General features: G+C 41.4%; 1 protein-coding gene across 1 annotated transcript; it reads left to right on the top strand.

Annotated features, from left to right (window-relative positions):
- Positions 1-2,402: 2,402 nt before the first annotated feature.
- Positions 2,403-14,813, top strand: LOC116510719 (lebercilin-like protein). The gene is made up of 5 exons (XM_032220369.1): positions 2,403-2,835; positions 4,010-4,518; positions 13,017-13,154; positions 13,632-13,725; positions 14,701-14,813. Exons 1-5 carry the CDS (start codon positions 2,403-2,405, stop codon positions 14,811-14,813), a joined length of 1,287 nt encoding a protein of 428 aa, XP_032076260.1.
- The last annotated feature ends 320 nt before the right edge of the window (positions 14,814-15,133 follow it).

The raw sequence follows: 15,133 nt of genomic DNA, 5'->3' as shown, positions 1-15,133 counted from the left end.
TTGGGCTGTGAATGACTGTCACCGCGGGGGGGGGGGGGGAGGGTGGGTTGTATGTTTAAAATTGTATTTGTATTTGTATGTTTTACTCTTAAAAAAATGTATAACTAATGAATGCCGATACAAAAGGCTGTATATTTACTTTATATTGTTATGTATGTGTTGTCTTTTCTTATGTTGTTGTGTTTTTCTTTCTGTTTTTAAAGGTAATAATGTTTAATAAAAACTATTTTTTTAATATATATATATATATATATATATATATATATATATATATATATATGTGTGTGTGTGTGTGTGTGTGTATGTATGTATGTATGTATGTATGTGTGTGTGTGTGTGTGTGTATGTATATATATATATATATATATATATATATATATATATATATATATATATAATATTTCTAAAATGCTCCAAAAATTGTGGGTTTACTTCTGTTCGTTTTTTTATTAAATCAGGAAAAAAGAGTTTTTCCTCTTTCATAGTACTTTACTCAGTAGAAAAACATAATTTATGGATCGACTGGAGTGAGGAGTGTGAAGGAAACTGGAGATGATGGAATTATGAAAATGCCTTCCTAACATCTGCCATCTTACCTTTTTCTTCCATTTAACTGTGCCCTACAAGTCCCATGATGCTCCAAGAAGTTCTCTAGTTGCCATAGTCGCAAAGATCTAAACAGCCACTTCTTTGCTAACGAAGCCTAAGAACCGAATAACGTGAATAAACGGACTTCGGGTAGAAGCCTCTGCCTGGGCATTGTGTGGAGGAAGTTTAAATCCTGGGCGCTTCAAGGGCTCTTCGACTTCTGTTCTCTGGGAAGTCAAGGAGTGCCTGGTTCAGGTTGTGGGTAAGCAAAAATAGGAACAGTTAAGGGGAGGAGAATACACATGGAAGATAAAGGCCTGGTAGCCGAGCTCCTCCAAAGCACACGGAAAATGAAGCAGCTACTTTCCCCTTCCAAGTTGAATTGTGTTGCCAACTTCCGTTATGTCCCACTGCCAGTCAACAAAGTAGGCATTCGTAGCACTGAAGCATTATCCGTGGACATAATTTCACAGCTCACTGAAACTGTTTGATTCTAATAGCTTTTGCTATGCTACAAATATTTAATTAAATAACTAAAAAACCTGAAGATAGAAACTCCTCAAAATGTTAATGTTTATAAATATTGTACAACAAAGGAATAGTTAGAAACTATTTTTATGGATTTTTCTTCTTTTTTCTATTTTGTGTGTATGTGTTATCTGTGTTTTTAAATAATGTACACCAACGATTTTGGCATTTGCTCAGAGACTCAGAACTTTTCCATATTGTTAAAATAATGTAATGTACTGTGTTTATAGTTAATTTCTCATCAATGATAACTGAGCACTAACTGCACATCCTCTGCCTCAATTAGTTTTTTTCTTTCTCCTTTCATTTGTTTATTCATTCCTTTTCTTCTTTTAAAAGAAGTGATACTTCTTTTTCTCTTCTTTCCCTTTTCATTTACTTTTAAATATATATTTAAATATACGTTGGGCTGAGAACCTTCTCTCCAACTGCCTTTCTTGAATACTTTTTATTTTTATCTTAAATGTTTTTATCTTAATTTGCTACTTTTTTGACCTTGATTTATCAGGGAAATATTTTCTCTGTATGATTTTTTCCATAAGTAGCTGAGTGAAAGAAATAATGTTGTATGCCTGCTTCAGCAGAGGTTTGGACTAGAAGAGCTCAAAGGTCCCTTCCAACACTGTTATTCTATTATTTGAAAGTCGGTCCATGTATTCTGTGAAATATAACATTATTAATTTAGTCTTTTCAGCTCCTTGAAAGAACTCAGGGCTCTGTAGCCATTGCATTCTGCTAATGAAAATGCTAAGAAAAAGCATATTAATTAATAAACATATCAGTTCTTCAAGAAGTGAATAATATGTAAATCATAAGATACAACATTTAGTGGTAGTCATTGGATACTAAATAAGCAACATAAACCATATTAGGACACTAAATAAAACAATATAAATCATAAGGGTACAAACAACAAAGTTATAGTCATAAATAGAAAAGGAGATAGGGAATAGGAAAGATGAAAAGAATAATATTAATAGAGTTACTTAATGGTTTGACAGTGTTGTGGGAATTATTTGTTTAGAAGAGTGAGGGCATGGGGGAAAGTATCCTCGTGTCTAGTTCCGAACACATCAGTTCTTCAAGAAGTGAATAATATAATGCAAGGGGCCAAAATTGTGGAGATCATTTTTGGTACAGTAACAGAGCAAACAATTTTTAAACCTAGGAGATCCAGTTTTAAGTAAATGTTTACATCATGCATTATTTCTTTGTCTAACTACAGTTCTTTTTCCTTTGGGAAATTTAAAGTAAAATTGACCGTCTTCCCTGTCGTTGGTGAAATAATGGCTTCTGGATCTGCTTCTGATGATACAGTCCTTCATCATTCTATCCAAGAGGATAAGACCTGTGGACAATGTAGAAGAAGTGGAAGCTCAAGCAATTCTTCAGGAAGGCTTACCAAGAGAACCAACAACAGTCAAGACAGTAACTGTAGTTTACGTTTCATCCAGTCTGGAAGTTCTCTGTTTAACTATTCCAGTGACTTTCATGATAACACTTCAAGAAGAGCTGTCAATGGCAGCAAGGACAGCATTTGTTCAGAGGAGAACTGTGGAACTTCTCAGAAGTACTATTGCAAAGATTTTCACTCAGATTCCTCTGAAAACCACATAAGTGAAGGGAGTGGCAGCTACATCATCCCATTGCCCCAGAAACAAAAAACTAAAAAGCGGATCTTACCAGAGAAGAAAAAGGGAAATGATGTCCATCCAAAAGGTAAGAAGGTCATTGGTCACCTTGAACACTGCTGCATTAATTGTAGTTGGCAGATTGCAACCGAACTAATGGCAGCTAAGCCTTTGCTGAAAATCAAGCAATTGTGCCATAACTGCACTTTTGCTGAGCTACTCTGACACTTCTGTACTGTAGAAAATAAACACTATATTTTTGGAAGTCATATGAATGTTGCTAAAAACATTTAAACTCTACGTATATATTCATTAATATATCAATGTACTGGTTTCAACACCCTCAGTCAGTAATATCTCCCTCTATATAAGGGGGTTTATATTGATAGGTGTAGTCCACCAATTATGATCATACAGATTTCAGTGTAGCATGAGGAGAGCCTTCTCTGTGGCCACTCCGACCCTCTGGAACGAACTCCCCGTGGAGATTTGAACCCTCACCACCCTCCAGACCTTCCGCAAAGCCCTTAAAACCTGGCTATTCCGACAGGCCTGTGGCTAAAAAGCTTCTACCCCCTTCTCAAATGGTATGACTGTTGTGTGTTTTAAATTATGTATTGCTGCGCGTTGTTTTAATTTTTTGTCTGTATCCCCCTCCCTTAGTTGAGTTGTGAGCCGCCCTGAGTCCCCTTCGGGGGAAAAGGGCAGCATATAAATAAAATAAACATTCAACAACATTCAAACATTCATGATTTCAATAAATAGGGGACAGGAAGTATAGCAAATCTGAATGGTATTTCTTTCATTCTTTTTGAGCCAAATACACTATTTCATCATTATTTGGATATGGTGTATATGTATGTGTATGCATAGGTATATCTATCCCTCCGTCTGTCTAGGCAGTTTTGTATAGTGGTTAGGGTACTGACCTAGCAATCCTGCTTTAGGCATGTCTGGCTGAGGAATTCTAGAAGTTGAAGTCAATGCATTTTAGGGTTATCTAAATACTGTCACAGCATATTATTTGCATATAGAAGCTATGTTTTATGAAAGCTAATATTATGAGAGCTTAGACAGAGGTGGGATTCAGCCGGTTCTGCCTGGTTCAGCTGAACCTGTTGTTAACTTTAGGCCCATGTAAAAGGAAAGGAATCTATGCCGTGAATACATATTTGAACATTTAGCTCTGAGGCTTATGTAAAATTATGTGAATCTTACTTTGCTCAATCTTATATGCGATCTTGATTTTTTTTTTCATGTAGGAGGCAAAATGTTGCCTAAAAATAAACCTCAGCAGAAGAACACATTTATTACTGACCATACCATCGATGCAGGGAGGAAAAATAAGACGGCTTGCCGACTATTGTCAGCAAGAGACCATAAAATTAAACAACTGAAAAGTGAAGCTGCTCTTCTGCAGAATAAATTGAAGACCTTTACTACGGAAAATAATATCTTGAAGCGTCTTCAGTCTAGGCATTTAAAAGCAATCAAGAAATACGAACATGCCGAGATTAACCTGCCTGATCTTTTGGCCACACAGTCTACTGAAGCGCGGACTCTGAGAGCACATCTCAAGCTATCTCAGGAAGAAGAGCGCAGGGCTTCCAAGAAGCTGAGAGATGTTCATGCAGAGCTCTTAAAAACAACAGATGCCTTGCGGGTATTGCAGAAACTTTATGAGTCCAAGAAACTTGAAGAGAGAGAAGAACTTCACCAAAAATTAACAGCATTTACCCAAAAATTGGAAGCCAGTGAAAAGAAAACCCAGGTAACATGCAACATATATTGCTTAGAACTACATAGCAGGGCTCTGTGAGACCCCTATGGAGAAATGCTTTAAGCTGACTTGCTTCAGCATCCAGTTTGGATCATTTTCTACAGGCACCAACCTTAAGTCACCAAGATTCATTTGATAGTGAAATTAACAGAAAACCTACTCAAGTAGGAACATCAATTTTACACATACAAAATTTAGAAACAAGAACAGCTTCCTCAAAGTTCAGTTTTATTAGGAAATACATTCATATTCAGATTCTTAAATTGTTATCCAGCAATTAGAGACATAGATGTGCTGAATTTATTTCACACTTCAGTTCTTTGGGAGTTGCTATTTGCTGGAAGAGATAATAATTTCAAACGTCATTGGTAGAATACTTTTTCCCAGCCTCACTTCAGCATCCAGTTTGGATCATTTTCTACAGGCACCAACCTTAAGTCACAAGATTCATTTGATATTGAAATTAACAGAAAACCTACTCAAGTAGGAACATCAATTTTACACATACAAAATTTAGAAACAAGGTTTAAGGTTTAAGTTTTATTGACATTTGTATGCCGCCCACTCCCTAGGGACTCTGGGCGGCTTACAGACAAGACAAGGGGACATATAAAAATAAAAATATAAATAAAAATACATTTTTTAAAATTACACAATATACATACTACTTAGAGTGGGGCTGGATACTAATCAACAGCCCCAGGCCTGCCGGAACAGCCAGGTTTTAGTAGCTTTACAGAAGGCCGGAAGAGTAGTAAGGGTCCGGATCTCTACGGGGAGATAATTCCATAGGGCCGGGGCAGCAACAGAGAAGGTCCTCCCCCAGGGGGTCCCCAGCCGACATTGACTGGCCAATGGCATCTGGAGGAGGCCCAATCTGTGTGATCTTATCGGTCTTTGGAAGGTAAATGGCAGGAGGCGGTCTCTCAGGTAGCCAGGCCCTAAACCATGTAGGGCTTTAAAAGTAACGACTAGCACCTTGAAGCGTGTCTGGAGACCAATGAGGAGCCAGTGCAGCTCGCAGAGGATAGGTGTAACATGGGTGTATCTAGGTACACCCATTATCGCTCACGCGGCTGCATTCCGAGGGCCGAGGTGGCGCAGTGGTTAAATGCAGCACTGCAGGCTACTGCTAGATCAGCAGTTCAGCGGTTCAAATCTCACCGGCTCAGGGTTGACTCAGCCTTCCATCCTTCCGAGGTGAGTAAAATGAGGACCCGGATTGTTGGGGGCAATATGCTGACTCTCTGTAAACCGCTTAGAGAGGGCTGAAAGCCCTATGAAGCAGTATATAAGTCTATTGCTATGCTATATTCTGGACCAACTGCAGTCTTCGAGCACTCTTCAGGGGCAGCCCCATGTAGAGCGCATTACAGTAATCCATTCTTGAGGTGATGAGGGCGTGAGTGACCATCCGAAGGGCCTCCCGATCCAGATAGGGTCACAACTGGTGCACCAGGTGAACCTGGGCAAAGGCCCCCCTGGTTACAGCCGACAAATGATGTTCTAACGTCAGTTGCGGATCCAGGAGGACCCCCAAATTGCGGACCCTCTCTGAGGGGCATATAATTTCACCCCCCAGGCTAAGAGATGGAATGACTGGACCATCCTTGGGAGGGAGCATCAATAGCCACTCAGTGGCTTGTCGGGAGTGAGTGCAACCTTTTCCCTCCCATCCAGACCCTGACAGCCTCCAGGCACTGGCACATCACTTCTACTGCTTTGCAGCTTCCTCAAAGTTCAGTTTTATTAGGAAATGCATTCATATTCAGCTTCTTAAATTATTATCCAGCAATTAGAGACATAGATGTGCTGAATTTATTTCACACTTCAGTTCTTTAGGAGTTGCTATTTGCTGGAAGAGATAATAATTTGAAACTTCATTGGTAGAATATTTTTCCCCAGCCTTTACCAATAAAACCTAATCGTGATAGACGGTGACCAGACCAGCTTTAATTTCCTGACAGTCTCTAACTTGTTCAGCTGGGAACTGTATGACTTTTATCAATGACTTCTTCCTTCACTCAGCTCTAGGAAAATAGAAACAGTCAGAACTTTCTGTATAATGCCAGCTTTTTACAAACCTTGTATCAGTCCCAAGACACAAACAGAAGCTACACAACTATGCAATGAGGAAGATTTTAATGATAGATTTCTGTATCAATCAATCAATCAATCAATCAATCAAAATATCTAGATATATAAAAACGTTACTAGAAAAAAAGAGTTGTAGGAAAAGAAGGGGAAGGTTACAATTAGACATGTGTAATTGTATATTATCAATATCAATATATTATCAATTATCAATATTAAAATTGATATGGGCATCGTAGCTAAGGCAATTTCTTATGAATCTTATTTTCACCATACGATCAGTGATGAATGTTGTAAAGTACTACCTAGGTGTTTTGAATGGATGTTGAGCCAAACTTGTTTCTCTGCACACTTTCTTTTATTTTTCATATTAGTTTTATATAAAATTGAGGTTTTGGGAAAAATGACTCTTGCTGTAACTAGTCAGTTGAAATATTCTATGGCTGATGACATGAAGCTAGCTACCACATTGAAAACTTTATATTGGCTAAACCTACCTTACTTAGCATCATACCATGGCAAAACCTAAAGCATATTATGCCTTTATTAGAATTTAAATGAACAAAATTTTACCCTTGATGTTAGTTCGGGTGAATGGATGAGACAGACTCAGGCTTAGTGACTAGCAACAGCTCTTTATTAAGGTAACTATGTACAATCTAGCACTGTTCCATTTGACAGCTAGCCCTTTTATGGGGAGCTGTCAAATGGCTCAGCCAATCGGCTTCAAGTATTTTTCTGCCGGATCGCAGAACCATGGTGGAGCCTACCATACTGGCTCTTAGTTGGGCTGATGCGGCTGGGACATAGTCACGCAGGTAGGTGGGTCTTTTAGAGACTCTCTCTGACCTGCACAATTCAGTTGGTGCTGGGATTTCGGTCAGGTCGGTTGGACTTGTTGCCTCTCTTGCTTCGCTTGGTGGAAGCTCCTGGAACTTTCCTTGGGGCGTGGCTGGAGTTCCTAGAGCCGGTTTGGTCAGAACTCACTGCGGGCCTGCAACCTTTTCAGATAAGTACTCCGGTACCTTCGGCCTTGAGAAGTCTGTGGAAGGAGTGAATGTTTGCTCCTTTTACGTAGGGCTTTGGCTAACTTGTGCAGGAGTTACCTCTGGTTGCCTACAGTGGGAATTCGTGAGGCGGCCTTGGAGTTGGTCAATGTGCCGCCTCCAAATTCTCCCCTCCTCAACCTCCAATTTGAAAGAGCGAGGTCTGGTGATTTTTGCAATTGTGGCAGGAATTCAGGGAGCCCCACACACACACCATAGTTGTGGGTGTAAACTTGATCCCCTATGCTAAATGTTCTTAGTTTGCTGGTCAAATCACTAGGTGGATCAGCAGAATAATTTGGGTGTAGATGATCTAAGAGAGACCTTCGCTGGTGACCCATTAAAAGCTCCAAGGGGCTTCTGTCAGCAGTGGCACGTGATGTGTTGGTAAAGAAGAATTGGTCTACCTGGGTTTGCCAATCTCCCAGCCCCATCTTGGATAGGGCTTCTTTTGCAGATCACACCATTCTCTGACCATTGCTAGCCTGATGGAATGGAGCGACCAGGGCATGTCTGCTTCCCTATTCTGCTAAATCAATCTCAAATTGGATGGTTGTAAATTGGAGCCCGTTATCTGAGACTATCGGGCAGGCCGTGCGTGGAGAAAAGTCTCCATAGCACCTTGATGACCACCTCTGCCACGGTGGTGGTCATGAGGACTACCTCTAGCTGCTTCGAGAAGGTGTCCACAACTATGAGGAATATTTGCCCATGCACAGGGCCTGCAAAGTCAATGTGCACCCTGGACAATGATGCCTGAGGCTGTTCCCACTCACATGCATGCACATCTGGGGAAGCTGGTTGGGATTCCTGGCACGGAGTGCAAGTTGCCACCCACTCTTCTATCTCTCCGTCCATATTAGGCCATCACACGTAATTCCTTGGCAAGATTTCATTCCCAGATGCCTACAGGCAAGGCCTCTAATATTGAAATTCGCAGTTTGTGTGGAATTTATTTGATGACACCAGGCTGGCCTCAAGGCAGTCAGTTAGCAAAACCAGGGTCTTCAGGGTCAGATCGTCCAAAACTTCAGGCAGCAGGCATCTGCTGAGGGCATCAGCATGGCCCAGAGTCTTACCCGCTCAGTGGACAAGATGGTAGCTGTAAGCTGCGTGGAAAATAGTCCAATGGGTCAGCCAGGAGCCCCAGTACAGGTTTATGGTCTGTGATGATTACAAAGTCATGGCCATACACGTATTTGTAAAACCTGTTGACCCCATTCACTGCAGCCAGCGCTTCACAGTCCAACTGGCTGTACTTGTGCTCAGCAGCAGACAGGGTCCTCAAATAGTATGCAATGGGGGCTTCAGTCTGGTTGGGCATGTGATGGGCATGTGATGGCTGAGGACTACTCCGAATTTGGAAGGTGATGCATCACAGGTCAATACAAGTGACAGGGTCTGGTTGTATTGCACCAGGAAAGTGTCCGCTGACAGCAGTCTCTTGACAGCAATAAACACAGTGGCTTTGGATCTGCCCCATGTCTCTTTGGCGTTTTTTCTGAGGAGCAAGTGCAATGGTCAGCTACTGTTGCTTTCTGCTTTAGAAACACATTATAGGTTATAGGTTATAGGTTTATTTCATTTATATGGCGACCTATTCCCGGAGGGACTCAGGGCGGCTAACAAACCCAGGAGAGGGAGTAATACAGACAAGGCAAAAACAACAAACAGGATACAGAGAAAATTTAAAAAACAATCAACAGTCACACAATTCGAGCGGGGAAGGGAACTTGTCAACCCCAGGCCTGTCAGAACAGCCAGGTTTTAACGGCTTTACAGAAAGCCTGAAGGGTGGTGAGGGTCCAGATCGCCACGGGGAGCTCGTTCCAAAGGGCCGGAGCAGCCACAGAGAAGGCCCTCCTCCGGGTGGTCGCCAATCGGCATTGGCGGGTAGATGGAATTCGGAGGAGGCCTAGTCTGTGGGATCTGATGGGTCTTTGGGAGGTAATTGGCAGCCGGCGGCCTCTCAAGTACCCAGGTCCAATACCATGAAGGGCTTTATAAGTGACGACTAGCACCTTGAAGCGTATCTGGAGACCAATAGGCAGCCAGTGCAGCTCGCGGAGGATAGGTGTAATGTGGGTGTACTGGGGTGCACCCACAATCGCTCGCGCGGCTGCATTCTGGACAAGCTGAAGTCTCCGAATGCTCTTCAAGGGCTGCCCCATGTAGAGCGCATTGCAGTAGTCCAGTCTTGAGGTCACAAGGGCGTGAGTGACTGTTGCGAGAGCCTCCCGGTTCAGGTAGGGACGCAATTGGTGCACCAGGCGAACCTGGGCAAATGCCCCCCTGGTCACAGCCGACAGATGATGTTCTAAAGTCAGCTGTGGGTCCAGGAGGACTCCCAAATTGCGAACCCTGTCTGAGGGGCATAAAATTTCACCCCCCCAGCCTGAGAGATGGAATACCTGGCCAATGATTGGGAGGGAAACACACAAGCCACATGGTCTTGTCATGATTGAATGCAAGCTTGTTTATCCCCATCCAGACCCTAACAGCCTCCAGGCACTGACACATCACGTCCACCGCTTCACTGAGTTGACACGGGGCGGACAGATACAACTGTGTATCATCCGCATACTGGTGATATTTTATCCCGTGCCGCCAAATGATCTCACCCAACAGCTTCATGTAGATGTTAAACAGGAGGGGGCACAGGACCGAACCCTGCGGCACCCCGTACTTAAGGGGCCTAGGGTTCGACCTCTGCCCTCCAACCAACACCGACTGCGACCTGTCCGAGAGGTAGGAGGAGAACCACCGAAGAACGGTGCCTCCCACCCCCACCTCTCGCAACCGTCGCAGAAGGATACCATGGTCGATGGTATCGAAGGCCGTTGAGAGGTCAAGGAGCACTTGGACAGAGGCATGACCCCCGTCCCTGGCTCTCCAGAGATCATCGGTCAGTGCGACCAAAGCAGTTTCTGTGCTGTAGCCAGGCCTGAATCCAGACTGAAAGGGATCATTGTAAAAATTGAGAAGTCTGAGGAACGCCTGCAGCGTGGTCTGGTTGCGTGATGTGGTGGCATTTTTTTATTTGTTGGGTGAATTCTGTAGCTGTCAATTAAATACCCCAGGAATTATATCCTTGGAACTGCAATTTGACACTTCTGTTTTTTTAAACGGAGACCCTTTTCTCTAATTCTGGCAAAAACCATTTGTAATTATTTGAAAAGTTGCTTCCTATTTGCAATGGTTATCAAGACGTCAACAAAATAGGGGACAACCTGGTATCTGCTGCAAAAGCCGTTCCATAATGCTTTGGAATAGTCCAGGGGCAATGCTAATGCCGAATTGAAGCCTGGTGCATTTAACTACACCCCTAGGCGTCACAATGGTTTGCACCTCCACTGTGGTGCCATCTACTGGAAGTTGCTGAACCAAGTCTAATTTGGCAAATACTTTTCCTGGCCCCAGGGAATGAAGTACTGTAGATGCTGGACAATAGGCACCGGATAAGCTCGGTTCGAGAGCCTTATTCAGGGTACACTTGTATTCCACGCAGATGGGATGGGACAGACTTGTCAGGTTTGACAAGGGTCACAATAGGGGTCTCCCAGCAGGAATGATCAACTGGCTCCAGAATCCCCTGGCCAATTTGTTTGTTCAATTCTTAGTCAATTTTGGGCCAGTATTGGGGTCAGGGTTGAATGCTACAGGGATCCCCACATACTTGCCAAGAGCACCGCTGAAGACATCCTTGAACTCTCACAGCAGGTCTTTGTCACTGTCATCTGTCACGACATTGATACTGGTTACCCCCATGCCCAGGGATTTGAACCAATCCAAGCCGAGGAGGCTTGGAAGGGAGCCACTTACAACTGTCACTGGGAGCAGGCCATTAAAGTTCTTGTATTGGACATGGAATATGCCCTGGCCCAAGATGGGGATGCGGTTCCCCTGGTATTCACTGAGGCATAATTCTTGGTGCTTCAGCTTGTGTTTCTTGATATTCTGGATGGCCTTCTTCAGTGTGGCCCAGGAGATGATAGTCAGGGATGACCCGGGGTGTCTATCTCCATGCTGCAAGGCAACCCCTCAATGAAAATGGTGACTCGCAGCTTCCTGTTTCTCTGTTTTATATGCTGGCTTGCCAGATTTTTGTCTGGAATGCATCGGTGGCTTCTGTTCTTTCTTGCTTCTGCCGGGGCTTCCACAACTCCTGTCTGGGTGGTCTTGGTCGTGCCACCTGGTTTGCAAAGGGTTTCTGCTGTGGTGTGGCTGGAAACTTGCTTCTGCAAACTCGGGCAAGGTGTCCTCTGCGGTCACGGCATGGACAGATTGCGTCTCAGAAATAGCAAGTGGATTTCGGACGATTTCCCCACAGCTGGTGTAAGGTGGGAACCGGCTTTCAAAATCTTGCGCCATTTTTTTCTTCTCCATGCGCATTCGGCAGACCTCATCCTGGCTGTCAGAGAGTTCTCGCTCAGGTCTTTGTGAAGCGCCACACCATATTGATTTATGCTCTCCCCTCTCTCTGGTTTCGGAGATTAAATTCGTTCCGCCGCACAAATTTAGAAGGTTTGGGAATGTAGTGCATTTTCAACATATTGTTGACCAGGTTACAGTCTGAACCGGCGTTGTCTCAGGTAGAGCTTTGGTGGTGTTGAAGACCTCTGGCCCACAATACCTCAAGAACATGGCTCTTTTTCAGTTGTCGGAGAATCCAAAAAGATAGCTTGCTTCCATGAAGCACTCAAACTGCATCATGTAGAAATTCCAGTGCTCAGTAGCTGGGTCAAAAGGAGCTGGAGGGGCATGCATCATCATTTTGTTCAGTCAAGGGAAATTTGAACTGGCTGCTTAAAATGGCCACTTGATGCTCGAGATGCTCCAATTGCATTGTACTGCTTGATTATAATGTCAGCTCTTTTTGTTCCTAGCTGTCTTCCAATCCCATCCTCGTCACCAGTGTTAGATTGCACAAATGCTTTACTGTTATGATTAATAATATCTAATGTTCTTTTATTTATATTTCTTAAGTATAGTGATCTTGATTTAAGGATTGGGGAGGGTTATTTCTTCCACCAATTAATAGAAATTAAAAGTATATATTGTAGCTCATAATTGGACCTCTATCTATTTTTCTCTCCTTAATTTGCGTAACAGATTTTGAGGATCATATGACATTATTTTTGATAACACAGATTCTTTTCTCAGTTTTTCTTTCAAAATAGGCTGATTCCCATTTCAAAAATTGGGAGTATTATAACTGAGATTGAGGATTTTCGTCTTTTTTGAAACATTTACTAAACTTTCAGTTGCCTTCCTCTAATTTCTAATTCAATATTGTATGTTTGTAAAAATTTAATAATCTTATTGATGGTTTATTTCTGATGTGTTTAGGATTTGGAAAAGCAGCTCTCGTTGAACACTGCTTCTTTTCGTCACCAGTTAGCAGTTGAGAAAAAAAAGATAATTGAAGCTCAGTCAATCACAGCAAATTTACGAGTAGAAATCCAGTCGCTGAAGCAAAAACTTAAGGTATTTAGAAGCTTAAATTACATTTCTCTTATCACGGAAGGCATCCAAGATGCTATTCACTAAATGCTCATTTGAGGTAAGCCTATCTTGTTCTACAAAATTGAAAACCAGTTAATATTTACATTGTAATTATAATACATATTTAATACTATATACTTAGTTAATGTCACAACTATTTTCTGTCAAAACATTTTGGAAAGACCTCTAAGGTCAAATTTAATCAATTATAAATTGTAAAAAAAAAAAAAAAAAACCTTGATCACAAACTTTACAGTTCCAGAAAAAAGGGATATGTATCCTTCAGAATCTTTAGAAAATGAAGTATTTGCCAAATTATGCCTGAGCAAATATTTAAAATCAGATAAATAAAATGAAATACTCGGGGGAGTTATGCAGTGAAATGTATGATCTCTAAAGAAATGACATTAATGCAATAAACTATATTAGCAACATAAATTTAATAATGCATTTCTTTAGGAAAGAGACCGAGAAGTAGGCATCAGAAATATTTATGCGCACCGGATGCCAAAAGGTCATCCAGAGAAAGCCGATTCATGTTCTTCTCCAAAAGGTAGCACGGAGTTTGTTTCATACTGTAATGTGAAATAAGAAATATGATAATTCTTTGCCTTCTCAAAAAAAAATTCAAATCCTTGCTCTATTTTCTCTTTTAAAAGGGCAATATTGCATTTTGTGAGCTCATTACTTAATAGTCATCAGTGCTGATTAAACAGGATTATTCTCATTCTCTCTAGGGGGAGAGATAATGGGAGAAGAGTTTTATGGGTCTTTACTTAGAAAGCGCAAAGTCCTTTGCTACAGGATGTTAGCGTATCTGTGTGCTATTTAGATCGCAGTTCAATCATACCTAGGCATAGTCTGACTTACATTTTCATGAATTCTGGAGCCTTTTAATTTGGGATGTAAGCCTGGCTGTGGAACTGAAATTGCTTTATTCCCTCATGCCATGCTGTTAAATCATGTATTTTGAAGCAAAAAGTGCTAATAAGAGGCAAATTTATTTACATTTTTGTCTAATTTATATAGCGTAGCTGCCCATCTGACTAGAGCTACATGCGCACGATCACATTATTGCTGTTTCTCCCTCCAAATTTAAAGGCATACTCATTTTTCCCCAATCCCACCTCCCTCATATACGTTCATCATATAGGCTGAATTAATAAGGAGAGTGTAGGTCTCATCCCTTTGTGTACCTCTGCATTTTTGAAGGAAATACAGGAGTGGTTTATCTTTGCCTGGTCCCGTGCAGTAGGAAATAATCCCCTTGCATTTGCCACTGAAGGGATTATCTAATATCTTCCCATCATGCTGCTGCTATCCATTATAGACAGTCCTCAAATTATGACTGTAATGCAGCTCAGAATTTCCATTGTAAGTTATGATGTTCGTGAATAAAGCCATCCCCCTGACCAGCATCAGTACTAAATCTCTTAAACAAGTATGGTAAGTAAAATACTACTTGCCTTTCAGTAATGTCAGTCATGAATGTGTCATGTTTGTTTATTTATTTATTGGCTTTTCATAGTTGTTAAAGTCAACAAAGCAATTCAAGTAAATATCAGCCTAAAAGCCACGTCTCTTCGGAAGCCTGAGCCTGATGTGAGTCCAATGACTTTCCACGAGGTATGGCACACCTGAACAATACTTTTATCATTCTTTTTTTCCTTAATTTTTTAATTTTGTTTTACATATACATATTAATGTGTGAACAGTGTGGGACTTGGGTGTCATATATCCTGATGCAAATAAACCTAGTAAAATTAATCAAAGTTATTACATTCAACCAATTTATATATTTCTAATAATAATGCACATTTATATTTTTATAGTCTATCATTATTTGATTATTGAAGTATATACTGATATTCACCCTTTTTCTTGATCCTATCCCTGGCCTAACTTTTAATCATGTCACCCTTTTATTAAAACATGTTTTCTTTCTATCCTACTTAAATTCT

Source organism: Thamnophis elegans, chromosome 6, assembly GCF_009769535.1.
Source record: "Thamnophis elegans isolate rThaEle1 chromosome 6, rThaEle1.pri, whole genome shotgun sequence".
NCBI lineage: Eukaryota > Metazoa > Chordata > Lepidosauria > Squamata > Colubridae > Thamnophis > Thamnophis elegans.
This window is presented reverse-complemented; position numbering and strand designations above follow the sequence as displayed.